We start from the raw sequence: 12,523 nt of genomic DNA on the forward strand, positions 1-12,523 counted from the left end.
GACATTCTTCTCAGTTTGAAATGTCCGCCTGGGTCAGCTGATGGTAAAACAAAGCACTTTTTATTCTTCTGTTCATATATAAGCATGGTTATTCTCTGACCTGCCACCTGGAAGTTTATGGCCTTTTCTACAGAGAATAATTTTTTACCTGTACTTTGAACAGTGTAAGTTATTTTTTCTTGTACCTTTTCTGCTTTTAAAAAATGAGTCAAGTTTTATTTTTAATCACACTTTTATTACCTTTTTCCAAAAGCAAGCAAAAAACCCCACCTCCAACAGATCAAAAAACCTCCAACAAATCACATCCTATACTGCTATATTTACACTGTAGACTTCTTAATCTCTTATGTAAATATACATATTCTGAAGTAATCTGTCTTTGGAAAAGAATGCTATTTTTAGCATTCTGATGATGGGTAAATCTTCATTATCAATGTAATGCTCTAAGAGAAAAGAAAATCAATTTTCAGAGTTGTCAGATATCAAGATAAGCATACAGGTTATGTCTATTCAAATTATTTTAAACAAAAAGAAACCTCAAATGTTACAATAACTTAAGATAGTGTACTATATCACACACATAACATGGCCAAAACTGATTATTTTTGATGGACATTAGTTATCACAACTGTTTTCCAGAGCAGGAATAAAAAATTTTTTAAAAAGTTTCAAGCATGCTATTTGGAATATTCACTTCTTCTTGGCAATTAGTTTATCTTCATAGTTGATTGGGATTATGCCACTGCATTCTTCTGTCTTTGATACAGGATGCTTTATAAAAGCACGTCTAATTACATCAATATCACGTCCTAAATGATCCATCATGGTCGATACAATCGAAGGTGGGCCCTCTAAGTCTATCAAAAAATACCTGCAATGAGAAACATACATACAATAAAAAAAAAAATACCTGTACTGCAACAACTTTAATTCAAGTAACTGTTCTGTGGCATTTCTTAAATGAAACTTTCTAATTTTTTCTTACATTTTGGTACCAGAATCGTTTCAAATAAAAGCTCAGGATTATCTTGATTTCAAAGAAGAAAAGTTCAATTGAAGCAGGCTCAGCCTGAACTTGTCTTTGTTGTATAGCACTGCTTACCCAAGGAGATTAGGGAGCTTACTCTTCTTGTACCTATTCCATTCACTTCCACACCTTGATTTGAATAGTCTTAAAAAAAGGTAGGGTGGCACTCATTTAAGTTACAACATGCATCCTTCTTCGAATTCACGGCATTGTTTCTTTGGGGAAGAGATGCCAATGTGAAACATCTCAAGCTTATATACATACAGGTACATTTCTTCCTTTGAAGTTCCGCTTCAGAGCTGAATGGAAATTAAAAAACCACACAACAGCAAAAGAAACCCAAGGAGATGGACTTATCCCAAATTAGGCACATCTCTGATGTGAACATGGCTTAAATTTTCAATGTGAGGGTGGGAGGTGAAGCTGCGTACAGGCAATGCCCACTTGTGCAGCTGGCACTTGACAAGCATACTGTCGTGCTGACCTTGGCAGGACTGAAAAGGTCTTACTTCCACACATGCACAGCACATATAAAACACACTGCTCCAGGTAAGCACTTCGTGTCCACCACACAACTATATTTGACATTTATAAAGAAAAAGCCGACCGCCTACCTACGGGAAGGAGAACGTTGCTCCCCATTAATATCTTAGGTCACTGAGGTGACTTCTGCAATAAACTCCTTTGCTGAAGAACTGCACCTTCTTCATGAGCTCAACTATAATTTTGCAAGAGGCTTTTAAAACTCCAGTACATCCGAACAAGCAAAGAGATCTACTGTCACTTCCTGAGCCCCATTTCAGACAAGGCACACAGCTACAGACTGTGCATTAACGTAATCTCAGATATGCAAATTCAGATCCCGTCTCTTAACATGAGATGTATGTTAAATTCATTAGCAACATTATGTCTGCTTTTCCTGCAAGTTATAAGCAACATAGTGTCAGCCATCACACTAATGCAAAAAACGAGTGAGCCATGTCACTGGCCATCCCGCCTCCCTTGACAATGCTGGTTCATTCACAGCATTTCAACAGAGCTGTAACCAGAACACTTTTTAATCACTTTGTCTGCATTTGGCATGGCACTAACTACAGTACAGTAAAAAGACACTGCAACTGTCTCAGAAATCCTACTGAAGAGAACTAACCACTCACCTCGTTTCCAAGACTATCTGTAATTTAAAGGCTAAATGTACAGCACAGCACTTCCCACTTAGCTATTTCATTTTAATCTTTACACATCTTGTTATTAAAGCTCCCCTTTCCTCCTAGTCCACTCAAGCACACCTCCCCACGAAGCATCAGTACAACCTGAAAGTGATATCCCTTAAATGAAGTCACATTACCCAAGCAGGATCAAGCATCCCAGTTTGATTTAAAAAGTGTACCTAACAGAGAGGACTGTGTTCTGCAAGAGGTATGGATTCTTGTTAACTTCAACTATAGCGTGAGCATCGCAGTCCATCTTCATGAAGGTAATCTTGGAGGGTAAGTCCCCAAGACCAGAAGCTGAACTGGGAGTCTGAACAGGAAATACGGGAGATGGGGTCATGAGCAAGAGACACACTCGGGTTCTTCATGCTGCATGGAGTTCATTTTCATCCAACTAAATGTGTTACATCAAAAATATTACACACAGAGGAGACCTGTCGGGCCAGAAATGACTCAAGCAGCCTGTGCTGCATTACTGCACAGGGGTGGAATCCACCCGTGGAAAACATAGCGAAGATGCTTCTCCTTAGCCAGACAACCTAATCTTGAAGCTATTACGCAGGCATCTACATTAATAGCCACAATTCATCCCTGAAGTCTTTTTCAGAAAGACCAGATTGAAGCACTGAATTCTTGTATGTGAGAGGTCTGATGGCAAAAAATCTCCCTGCAGCCCATACTGAAGCAACAAGTCCTCCAGAACAGATGCCCAGCTGGTGCAGGCTGTGGCTGAGCGTCACTGAAGCCAAGGGACCAGTGCCAGGTCACGTCAACGAAGGTGCCGCTCCTCTGACTGCAGCAGGGCTACTGAGAGCTACAGGAATAACTTGCCTCAAGAAGGACTTGGAGGAACTCTGGTGGGCTCAGTCCTCCTCGCAAATCCTCACAAGCTTCAACGGGGAACAGGATTTGGCTTAATATATTTGGAAAACTGAACTGCCTACCGCTTTCTGGTCTCCAGAATTAAGAGATGCCACCTGGCTAAAAGTTTAGGGAGAAAAGCAATTTTTAAGCTTGGACAATTCGTTAGAAACACTGCACAGCAACATCTGAAGGATGCACACCCCTTAAAAAGTCATATTTTCTGTTAAAGCCATTAAAAGCCACTGGTAAATTTAACAGATGACACTTTACTCTTCTCCTTGGGAAGAAGCCTTCCAAATCCTCTCACAGTTGCAAGTAACAGAAAGGAGGATGGGGGGGAGAAATTCTAGCTGGTGATCCATCACCACTTTCATGTCCCCTTTCCTTAGCAAGAGCATTTGTTCATATTGCAATCCATGCTCTCTGCTGCACCATTTTAGTCCCACCATTTCTCGAGAATTTAATTTCATTTCTGCTTGCAAGTCTTATGCTGCTTTTCGTTGTGTTCCTAAAACAGCAATAGGTTTTTTTTTTTCCTCCAAAGGCTGCTTTGCAACTTTGTGCTTTCTCTCACATTAGCAAAGGGTGGAAATTTCCACTGACGCACTGTTGATAACTGAAGGAGAAGGGGGGGATGGGAGGATGAGCTGTTACAGCATATCTTTATGACTCCTCGCAGAATAGGTATTTTATCTGAGGATACAAAACTGCAGTAATTGGGGACAATGTGAGTTTTTAAAAACCACCACCGCTCTTCAACGTTAACAAGCAACGATTGCCTTCCTGTGCCAAAAAAGAGAGAAGGAAAAGAGGGCCAGCATAAAAAATATTATTTCTTCATTAAAGAAAGAGAAGAAACTAACGGCTGCAAAAGCAATAACCAAACACAATTGACAGTGCAATCCCTCAGGAGATCTGGAACCCCTTCCCCCCAAATCTACACATTTAAATCAACTGTCACGAGGCCGTGGGGTTTTTTTAACACACCCTCAATAAGGCATGCAGCAACCTCAATTTCAGGCAGTGATCTATGACCCAATACGCAATGCTGTAGCTACTGTTTGTGTAGTAAACAAAACCAAATCCCAGTGAGACTTAAAGATAGGGAAAAATACAGGAATGCAGGAGGGAAACCACCTCATTCTTGCACGCAAAAATGCAAAAGCATTTAGGCTCTCTAGGAGTCAGACGAGTCATCAGGGGAGAAATGCAGGAAAATTCCACTGATTCACTATGAGACCACAGTTATTTTTGTCATCCTGCTCGACTGTAAATAGAAGGATGATTTAAATACAGGAGAGCAGACTGAAACATATTAAAACAATGCATTAACTGAAAAAAAAAATCATATGATCTCAAATAAAAGAGGACATGCCTTTGCATATGAGAGAAAAAAAAAAAAGAGGGGAAAAAAGACAGGTTTCATTTATCCTTTTTAACATATTCAAGCCAGAAATTGTTTGAACCTTGAGTCCTAAGGATACTCAAATATTCTGCTTTCAAATGGGCAGTCTAGGACTTCAAAGAACCCTGAAAAGCACCTGGATCAAAACTCACTTTTAAATCCTCCTAGAATACGACTCTGTCAGCCTGGGGAGCTGAGGGAAAAGCACACATAGAGTGGACTTGGAAGAGCCTGTGTGGTCCCATGATTGTGCCAAAAAAATGTCTGTATGCTTAAATTTCTCCTTTACATAGTGGCAGTAAGTGTATGTAAGCTTCCCCAGTGGGGAGGTGGAAGATACAAAGGGAAGAAAATGTTCTGATGAACAGGTAGAGGTGAAGCACCGAACAGGGAAACAGGAAACTGCCTGGAGGAAAGCAAGCTGCAGCACTCACGTAAGAGCAGCTGGACATTTGTTCTCATTAAGGTAATCCTAGATAAATGAAATTTTTTTGCTACCTGAATGAACACCTCATCTTTGGGACCACTGCATTGCTCTGAAGAGAGGCAGTTTGCTTTTCGTCTCAACTCCTGTGGTAGCTACCCTTCCTCAGCAGGGCAGCCAGGCAAGTTCACGCTCAGAAGGATTGTAGCTGGAAGGACTAGTACACGTTACTTTTTAGTTTTTAAAAAGTACATATGGGATAGATGGAAGTCCCTTGAAAATCACAAGGATAGCAACAGGAAAGTCCCAGATCAAAACCAAAAGCTGGTACCTTAGTAACTAGCCTGTGCCACAGCAATGACACAAACAATCCATAATGAGCAAGTACTTTAGGGAGAAATACATTTTACCATCCAGAGTCTTCAGAAATTTCATTTGCCAAATGCTATACATAGATGCCTGTTATTAAGCTAATTAAATAATGGAAAGACATTTTGCAGTGTTGCAGGAAAAAAAAAATACCATTACACTGCAAAAGAGAAAACAGCCTGACCTATTTGGAGTATTTGAAAAGTCATGCTCACTGGGCAGCATTTAAAAAGTTTGCAAAATTGTTATGAGCAGGACTGAAGTACACAGCGAGTATTAATTCTGCTTGTGTCACTTCTCTGCCTTCTGTATAATTAACAGCTTAAAAAAAAAAAAATGGTGGCTGAGTCCCATCCCACCAAGCCCACTATTTGAGAGCTGCCATCACGTTTAACCAACGTGCAAGCACAAGGATGCTACAGAATTTAGTGCATCACAAAATGATACTGGCACCTCAACATCACCAACTATTGCACAGTGCCATTTCTTCTGAAAAGCACCAAAACTGCAAATTGCACTCCCACAGGTAAGGTGAAGGGAAAAAAAAAAAAAAATTTTCAGGGCTCTGATACTTGAGGCACATCCACACTTACACATATGTGCATGTGGACAAAAGCATTTGAAGGAAAAGTAATGGTTCAACTCATCAATGAAGAAAGCCCCATCTAGTGGAAGACGACAATCAATTTAGCAGAAAATACTACAAATGTGCGTAATACTCAAATATTCAAACTGGTTTTGTTCTCATTACAGACCCAGATCTCCTTTTTGCTGAAACAGATCAAGATGTTCTAAAATCTGAACAGAAATAAACAACACAGGTTGTGCATGAGCTATAAATTTAGTTTGGTGGTATTAAGAAAGGAAAGATGCAACCCCTTTCATCTGTTTTTCTTTCCTCCTCTTTGGTTTTCAATAGCCATGAAAATCACCAAGAGTCTACCTGAGTGAAGCTAAACATGTCAGTACATTTATCTGCAGGATGAAGTCCTTTAGCTATGCAATAGTTTGTATTTTACTAGGGGGTGGGGAGAAGAGAAGGGTTGTTAAAACTTGTAAACACTCCAGAGAACAATTCTGATGGGTAACTATTATTTTACTCTTACAAATAAAGTAAATAAAATTGTATCCAGACAGCCTGGGTTATTGGGAGACACTTCAGCATCTCTTGTCCGCCTGGAATACTATTCTGCCACAGGCTGCTTGTTTAAAAATAAGTTGTGTAAGTACAGTTCCCAAGCTCAGACACTTTATGGAAAAAGGAAAAGTTTGAACATGTAATGTAATTTACATAGATATGTTTCCAAAATATTCAAATGTCAATATTCAAACATGATGCTCAATTACTGAAATACTCCTCTTAATAACTATCTATTCCTTGTGCATTAGGCCACTGAGGCACCAAGAAATGAGAGAGAGTCATGCCCCCTTTTCCTGAGCACACACTTCGGCAAAGCAACGTTACCGTCACACCCCACATAATGAAGGCAAAACACAAGGTGCTCCCGCAGGAGGGCCAACCGCTTCAGACCCTAAACCACCCAGAGGAGGTGGGAGTGCTTTGTGGGAAGGCCAGGACAGCCTCCAAGCCTTCCCCACCGCAGCAGAGGGGAAGCTGGTGCTGAAGCTCGGTGCTCCCAGCTGCTGGGGAGTAACTGCAGCGCTGCAGGGCCTGGAAGCCAAGTTGAGTTCATCACGCTGCGTCCTTGGGAAAGGACCTCCTTGCCTTACCATCTTCCCCCATCACACAAACAAGTCCACACCACAACTAAAACTGCAACCTGGATTTTCTGACTCCTGATCCTATTAGATGCTATCGGTACATACCCTGTGCTCCTCAGTGGACCTGGCAATCAGAAGGGTCCCTGCACACCTCCTACAAAAAAGTCCCCATGAACATGTTCAGAGAAGCTCCCAAAATACAATTCAGCAAGAACAAAAGGAAGACCTGAGTTTGCTATTTCAGAGAACAAGTGGGCTGATGAGGTAACTGGGAGTGAACAGCAAAACAAAAAGATGAAGAGACAAGCAAGCAAATAACAAAAGAAAATTGCCATCTTTCCAAAATCAAATTTGAAAGGGAAAAAAACAACAAGGCAAGGAAAAACTGGCAAACGGAACATGGAAATTGTTATGAATAATCAGAATTATGCACAGCTTAGCTGGAGAACCCACAAATAAAGTAAATGAAATAATAAAAATGTGGGGAGAAAGGTCTAAAAACATTACTGTATTACAGGTAGATTTAATAGGGGAAAGCACACACATACACAAAACAAAGTAGAAGGGAAAGGCCACAGTGCTCTGCTGATCTACAAAACCACACTAAATCTGAGCACTGACCAGGCTGATGTATATCATCTTTTCTACAACACAGATAACAAAAATAAGAATGGAACCAAAAAGGGGGGTGGGGGTATAAAATCACTAACAACAAATCTCTAGGGGATAGCAAGATACCCAGTATTCAAAACCCAGTTACACCTGGCCACTTTCTTCTCCCGAAAGTCCCTGTCATAGCTCCTTACAGTTTAATAGATTCCTGGTCTGCAAAAAGTTTGAGCCATTACCTTCCCAAAGGAGTGTCTGAATCCTATTTTTTTTTTTTTTTAAAAGATCTGTTTTGCAGTCGCCCTTGTACCATCTCCCCTAAAGTAAAAATATCCTACATACCAACCACGTCCCCCAAACCACCTCCTTTATCTGATGCCCTGAAGCATGAAGCGTCACAAGCATATGATTAAGGCATAGCCTGGCAAGGCCAAAGAAAACAGGTATGCCACAAAGTGCAAACCCACAGACTATGCTACTGAGATCTATCATTTTACAAGCAGTTGCAATATCCTCCAGTTTAGCATTTACCAAATATGCAGCAATGGCTCTACAATGTCATCACCCAGCCCGTCTGGACCCTTTATTTGAAAGCTCCTTGGAGGGATTCAGTGCTTCTGTATCATCTTAAACAGTCAACAAATCCAGAGTTTAACATTCCTTGAATTCAAATACTAGTACACACCTTATTTAAATCAGTTCACTTCTGTTTGTTCCAGAAATAAGCACCTCCTCACACACGTAATACAACATTAAAAAAACCACACCATGTTAAAAGCAATTTAAATACAACTCATTAAAAATGATAAACAAGTAGTGGCTAGTAGAACAAATATTTGGCACAAATCCATTGCCCATTAGGAGATAAAGTTGGGAATCCTTATTTACATTCTTCCACTGTTTTTTCAGAGACACAGTGGCCATGGGCAAGTCACTCAGGCTCAATGCCTCAACTAAATTTACATACCTAACCCACGCTGGAACCCATGTGTCCTTGTCACATTTTATTCATCTATAAGGTGAATAGTATTTGTTACAATTTTGTGAGATGTTACTTGAATCACGCTCTTAAATACTTTTAAAACAAATTAATGTTCTACTATGGCAATTAATACCATAAATGTGAATTAGCAGCTAATTCAACTTCAGTTTAAAATATCAGTAAACCAGTGATTTAAAAGTTTGATTCTTCAGACATATCCACACAGTTCCTGAAACATACTATTTTCATAATTACCTAAATGCAACAGCTGTCAATATTAGGTCTCTAAAAAAGGAGGGTGCTTCCTGCCAAAAGAGATGCATTTAAGAGAAAGACCTAAATTTGTTTTAATATACCCTCAATGCACATGCACCACCTGCTCAGTGAATGTAATTTCCTGAGAAGAAACAAGTCAATTATATGTATGATCTGAGATCTTCAAAGCTGCCTGGGACGGTAAAACTGCTCATTCCAGTGACAGCTGTGGGCCACAATCCCCTATGGCAGGCTTTGAAAAAATCTCAGCTTTACAGATCAATTGGCAGTAAAATTCTCATTCTCTGCAAAGTCTCCTGGATATTCTTAAATTTGTAATGTGCCTGTAATGCAGTATATCAGAGACAGATGATGCCGAAGCACTACAGAACTCAGAGGGGAAAAAGCACTTTATTAAGGAGATAACTATCCTCCCTATTGACTTCTGAATATGTATTTTCCAGTTTAATTCTTTACTGTTCACTAAAGACACTACCAAAACCTGGCTAAGTCCAGCAGTAGCTTTGCCGTGCACATCACGCTTGTGTGACCTTCCGCTGTCACTCACTCAGTTTTATGATATGCTGTATATAAAGACTCGAATTGCAGTTAAAAATGGGATTAACTAAATGAAGAAAACGTACAGCAAAAGTCTGGGAGAAGGATGACTACTAGGCATGCCACAGAGCACGTCTCAGGTGATCTGCGAATAGCTGGTGCTGCCCTACTGATGGCCCGTGATTTGAGGTTAAGAGACACGGCCTGGACAGCACTGGGAGTTTTATAAGGGAGCAAAGCTAGGCTCACTATGCTGGTGAGGAAGATTGCTTCGTTTTGTTTTGTTTTTCATGCAAACACCCCACACAGGTGGGGGGATTCCATGCCATTCTGAGTGACAGGAAGACGGTTCATGCAGCGGTCACTAAGACAAGAGCTGTCTCTAAGAGACATGCTATTAAGCTGTGACCCATGCTACAACTATTGTATCGCACTAGTTTTCATACAATTTGTTGCTACGAATATTGTATTCCACTAATTTTCATATAATTCACCAGCCAGGAGGTCCAAGTAAATAACGCATTCAGCTTACGCCCTAAGTCTCCAACCATCTACATACTATTGGAAAATAAACCAGCTGAAGCTCTGCTAAGAATCACAAAACTAAAAAAAAAAAAAAAAAAAAAAAAAAAAAATTAAATTTTTAAAAAGCAAACAAAAAAAAACCAAAACGAAAAGCTTTGAAAGATTAAACACCCTCCCCCCACAGACACACAGTATCATTTGCACTCTCACAGAAGCCCTTTCAGTTACTTCAGAAAAAGCCGAGACTAAGGAAAAGGTGACACGCTCTGTACTACTTAATACACCACTCTACACCAACTTGCTAAGAAAGGGAACATAGAATTAAAAATTGGCTATGAAGGAGAAAAGACCTTAGGATTTCTTAGCAGTACAGGTGTACAGCAGTACAGCTGTACAGCTTAGTGAGGTATCTTGAAAAGCCTTTTTTTTTTCAACTTTGTCCTGTTAAAAAAAAATTACTTTTTACAGATGCTTATAAGGTGGATCAAGAACTGACTTTTCACTTCCTATTCCTAGATAATGTTTAATATCCTGAGTAACTTATTCTCCAGACCATATAAAATATTGGATGGTATACCAGGAATCCACCACACCTGTACACTGAACTGCAATCTCCCCAGCAAAATCTACAGAAATACAACTCTCCCACATTACCAGGTACTGAAACTGCCTGTTGCTTCCCCTTGTAATATCTTGTGTCTCCTGAATTTGAGTTCTCCAATTAAAAGCACACAAAACAACTATTTCCTGTAGTACCCTCTCTCAATCACTTCTCCCTTTCAAGAAGCCAAGCAATTTAGGGGAGGGAACGGTCATATTCAAATACAGAGGATCCAAATCCAGGGCAAGTAAAACGGCTGCTAAATATTTACAGACACTTGAACTGGGAGCTGGAGGAGGAACAGTGATGGTGACATTAATCTGATGGCTTCCTGCCTGTGTTTCAAAACACAATTGCAATTATTTGCTACTAAAACCTTGCCTCATTCAGAACACAAAATATGTCTGCTCTGAGGACTCTGCAAAGAAGAGGGTTATAGTCTACAGATCCCCTCGTTCTGCTTATTAAGTAGGTAATCTGCTACAGTAAATGAGTTAAGCTAGTTTACACGTCTGAAAGATCCCCTGGAGAAATGGCTTCTATTCATCTCTGCCACATAGTTCTTGTGATGCTGGTTACTGTCTTCTCCTGTCCTGGTTTCCCTGTTGAAGAACTCAAGACCTGATCTGCAGCTGTACTGCCACCCAAAACAAGCAGTAATTGTCATCCGAAGTGGTGAAATGCTAGAGAGTGCCAAGTACTCTAGGGAAAAAAAAAAAATCTAGAAGCTAAAAGTCTCAACTTCAGCATCCAAAATTGGTGGAACTTGGTCCCTCTGCCTTAGCTCCCCACCTGTACAAGGAGAGTAACACCAGCTCCTTCTTCTGCTGAAGCCATCGGAAAAGACTTTAACGTTTATAAAATGCTTCTACTCCAACAGAAGGATGATGTAATTAGTAATTCTGTCTTGAGACAAGGCTTTGATTAGCTCCCGTGTACAGGCAACAAGACTTCATCCTAAAATGCAAAACTGGCCAGATCAAGCCATGTTTTCAAGGACACCACGGAGCAGGAGTGCAAGACAGTCATGGCCACGCTGCCATTGCTTTCTGCTAAGTAACAGGCACGTGGTGGAGACTTCCTCCCCTACCCTTTCTGTCAGTCTGCTTTAACTGGCAGCTGTCACCACTCCCACCTCGCAGGAGAATGAAGAGGTCCTCAGAAGAGGGAGTGAAACCATGAGTCACCCCCGGGGAGGTGATCCAAGAAGGGCTTCATAAAAGGTGCACCTCTGGAGTCACCTCGCCTTCCCCAGTGCCAAACGCCCCTCAAGGAAGATGGTAGGCAGGCAGGTTGGCCAACCATCCGATTACGCACAGTTGCATTACAGGGATTAAGAGGAGAGCGTTGCTAATTGTTATCTGGATTACCGCCGGCAGAGGAGAGCGTTGCTAATTGTTATCTGGATTACCGCCGGCAGCCCCAGCGCAGTGTGGGTTGCCTAGCAACGTTTCTCAGCCCTTGTGAGAGCCAGCATCCATTTTGGAGGTAGCCTCAAGGAGCAACACCACACCGGCGTAAGCCGAGCAGGAGGTGTGATCCACAGCACCTTCCTCCTGCACTGTGGGGGAAGCCCGACATCCGAGATGCCAATTCACAGCTTCATTTACATTTACCCTACCTCCTGTAAACCATACGGTCATCTTTAACATCCTTAATAAAAACCGTATCAGAAACACAAGCAAGTCTTACAGGGTACACATGGTAATTAACATTTAGTTCAGATGCATCAGAGAAAAAGAATCAATCCTGCCAATTAGCAACCAGCAGATTAAGTACGACTTATCAGTAAACAGCTTGACTTGGCTTGGAAAATAGTTACGTAAAAATGACATAACAAAATAACATTGTGTATGTTGGGGAAAGTAGTTCTGCAGGCCTGGACTCAGGCCAATTGTAACATGACAACTAAACACTAACAAAAAGCTGACACCACACAGAATAAAAGACACAAAACATTTGAAGCAG

The 12,523-nt window shown here is 40.9% G+C and overlaps 1 protein-coding gene across 1 annotated transcript in view; it reads right to left on the minus strand.

The window, feature by feature from the left end:
* Positions 1–220: 220 nt before the first annotated feature.
* MRPS6 (mitochondrial ribosomal protein S6) overlaps positions 221–12,523 on the minus strand; it is a 46,424-nt gene continuing 34,121 nt past the window's right edge. Inside the window, exon 3 of the mRNA XM_050915322.1 lies at positions 221–871. Coding sequence (XP_050771279.1) covers positions 691–871 — 181 coding nt within the window. The 3' untranslated portion in view covers positions 221–690. The remainder of the gene's footprint in view (positions 872–12,523) is intronic.

Source organism: Gymnogyps californianus, chromosome 1 (genome assembly GCF_018139145.2).
Source record: "Gymnogyps californianus isolate 813 chromosome 1, ASM1813914v2, whole genome shotgun sequence".
In the NCBI taxonomy this organism is placed as follows: Eukaryota; Metazoa; Chordata; class Aves; order Accipitriformes; family Cathartidae; genus Gymnogyps; species Gymnogyps californianus.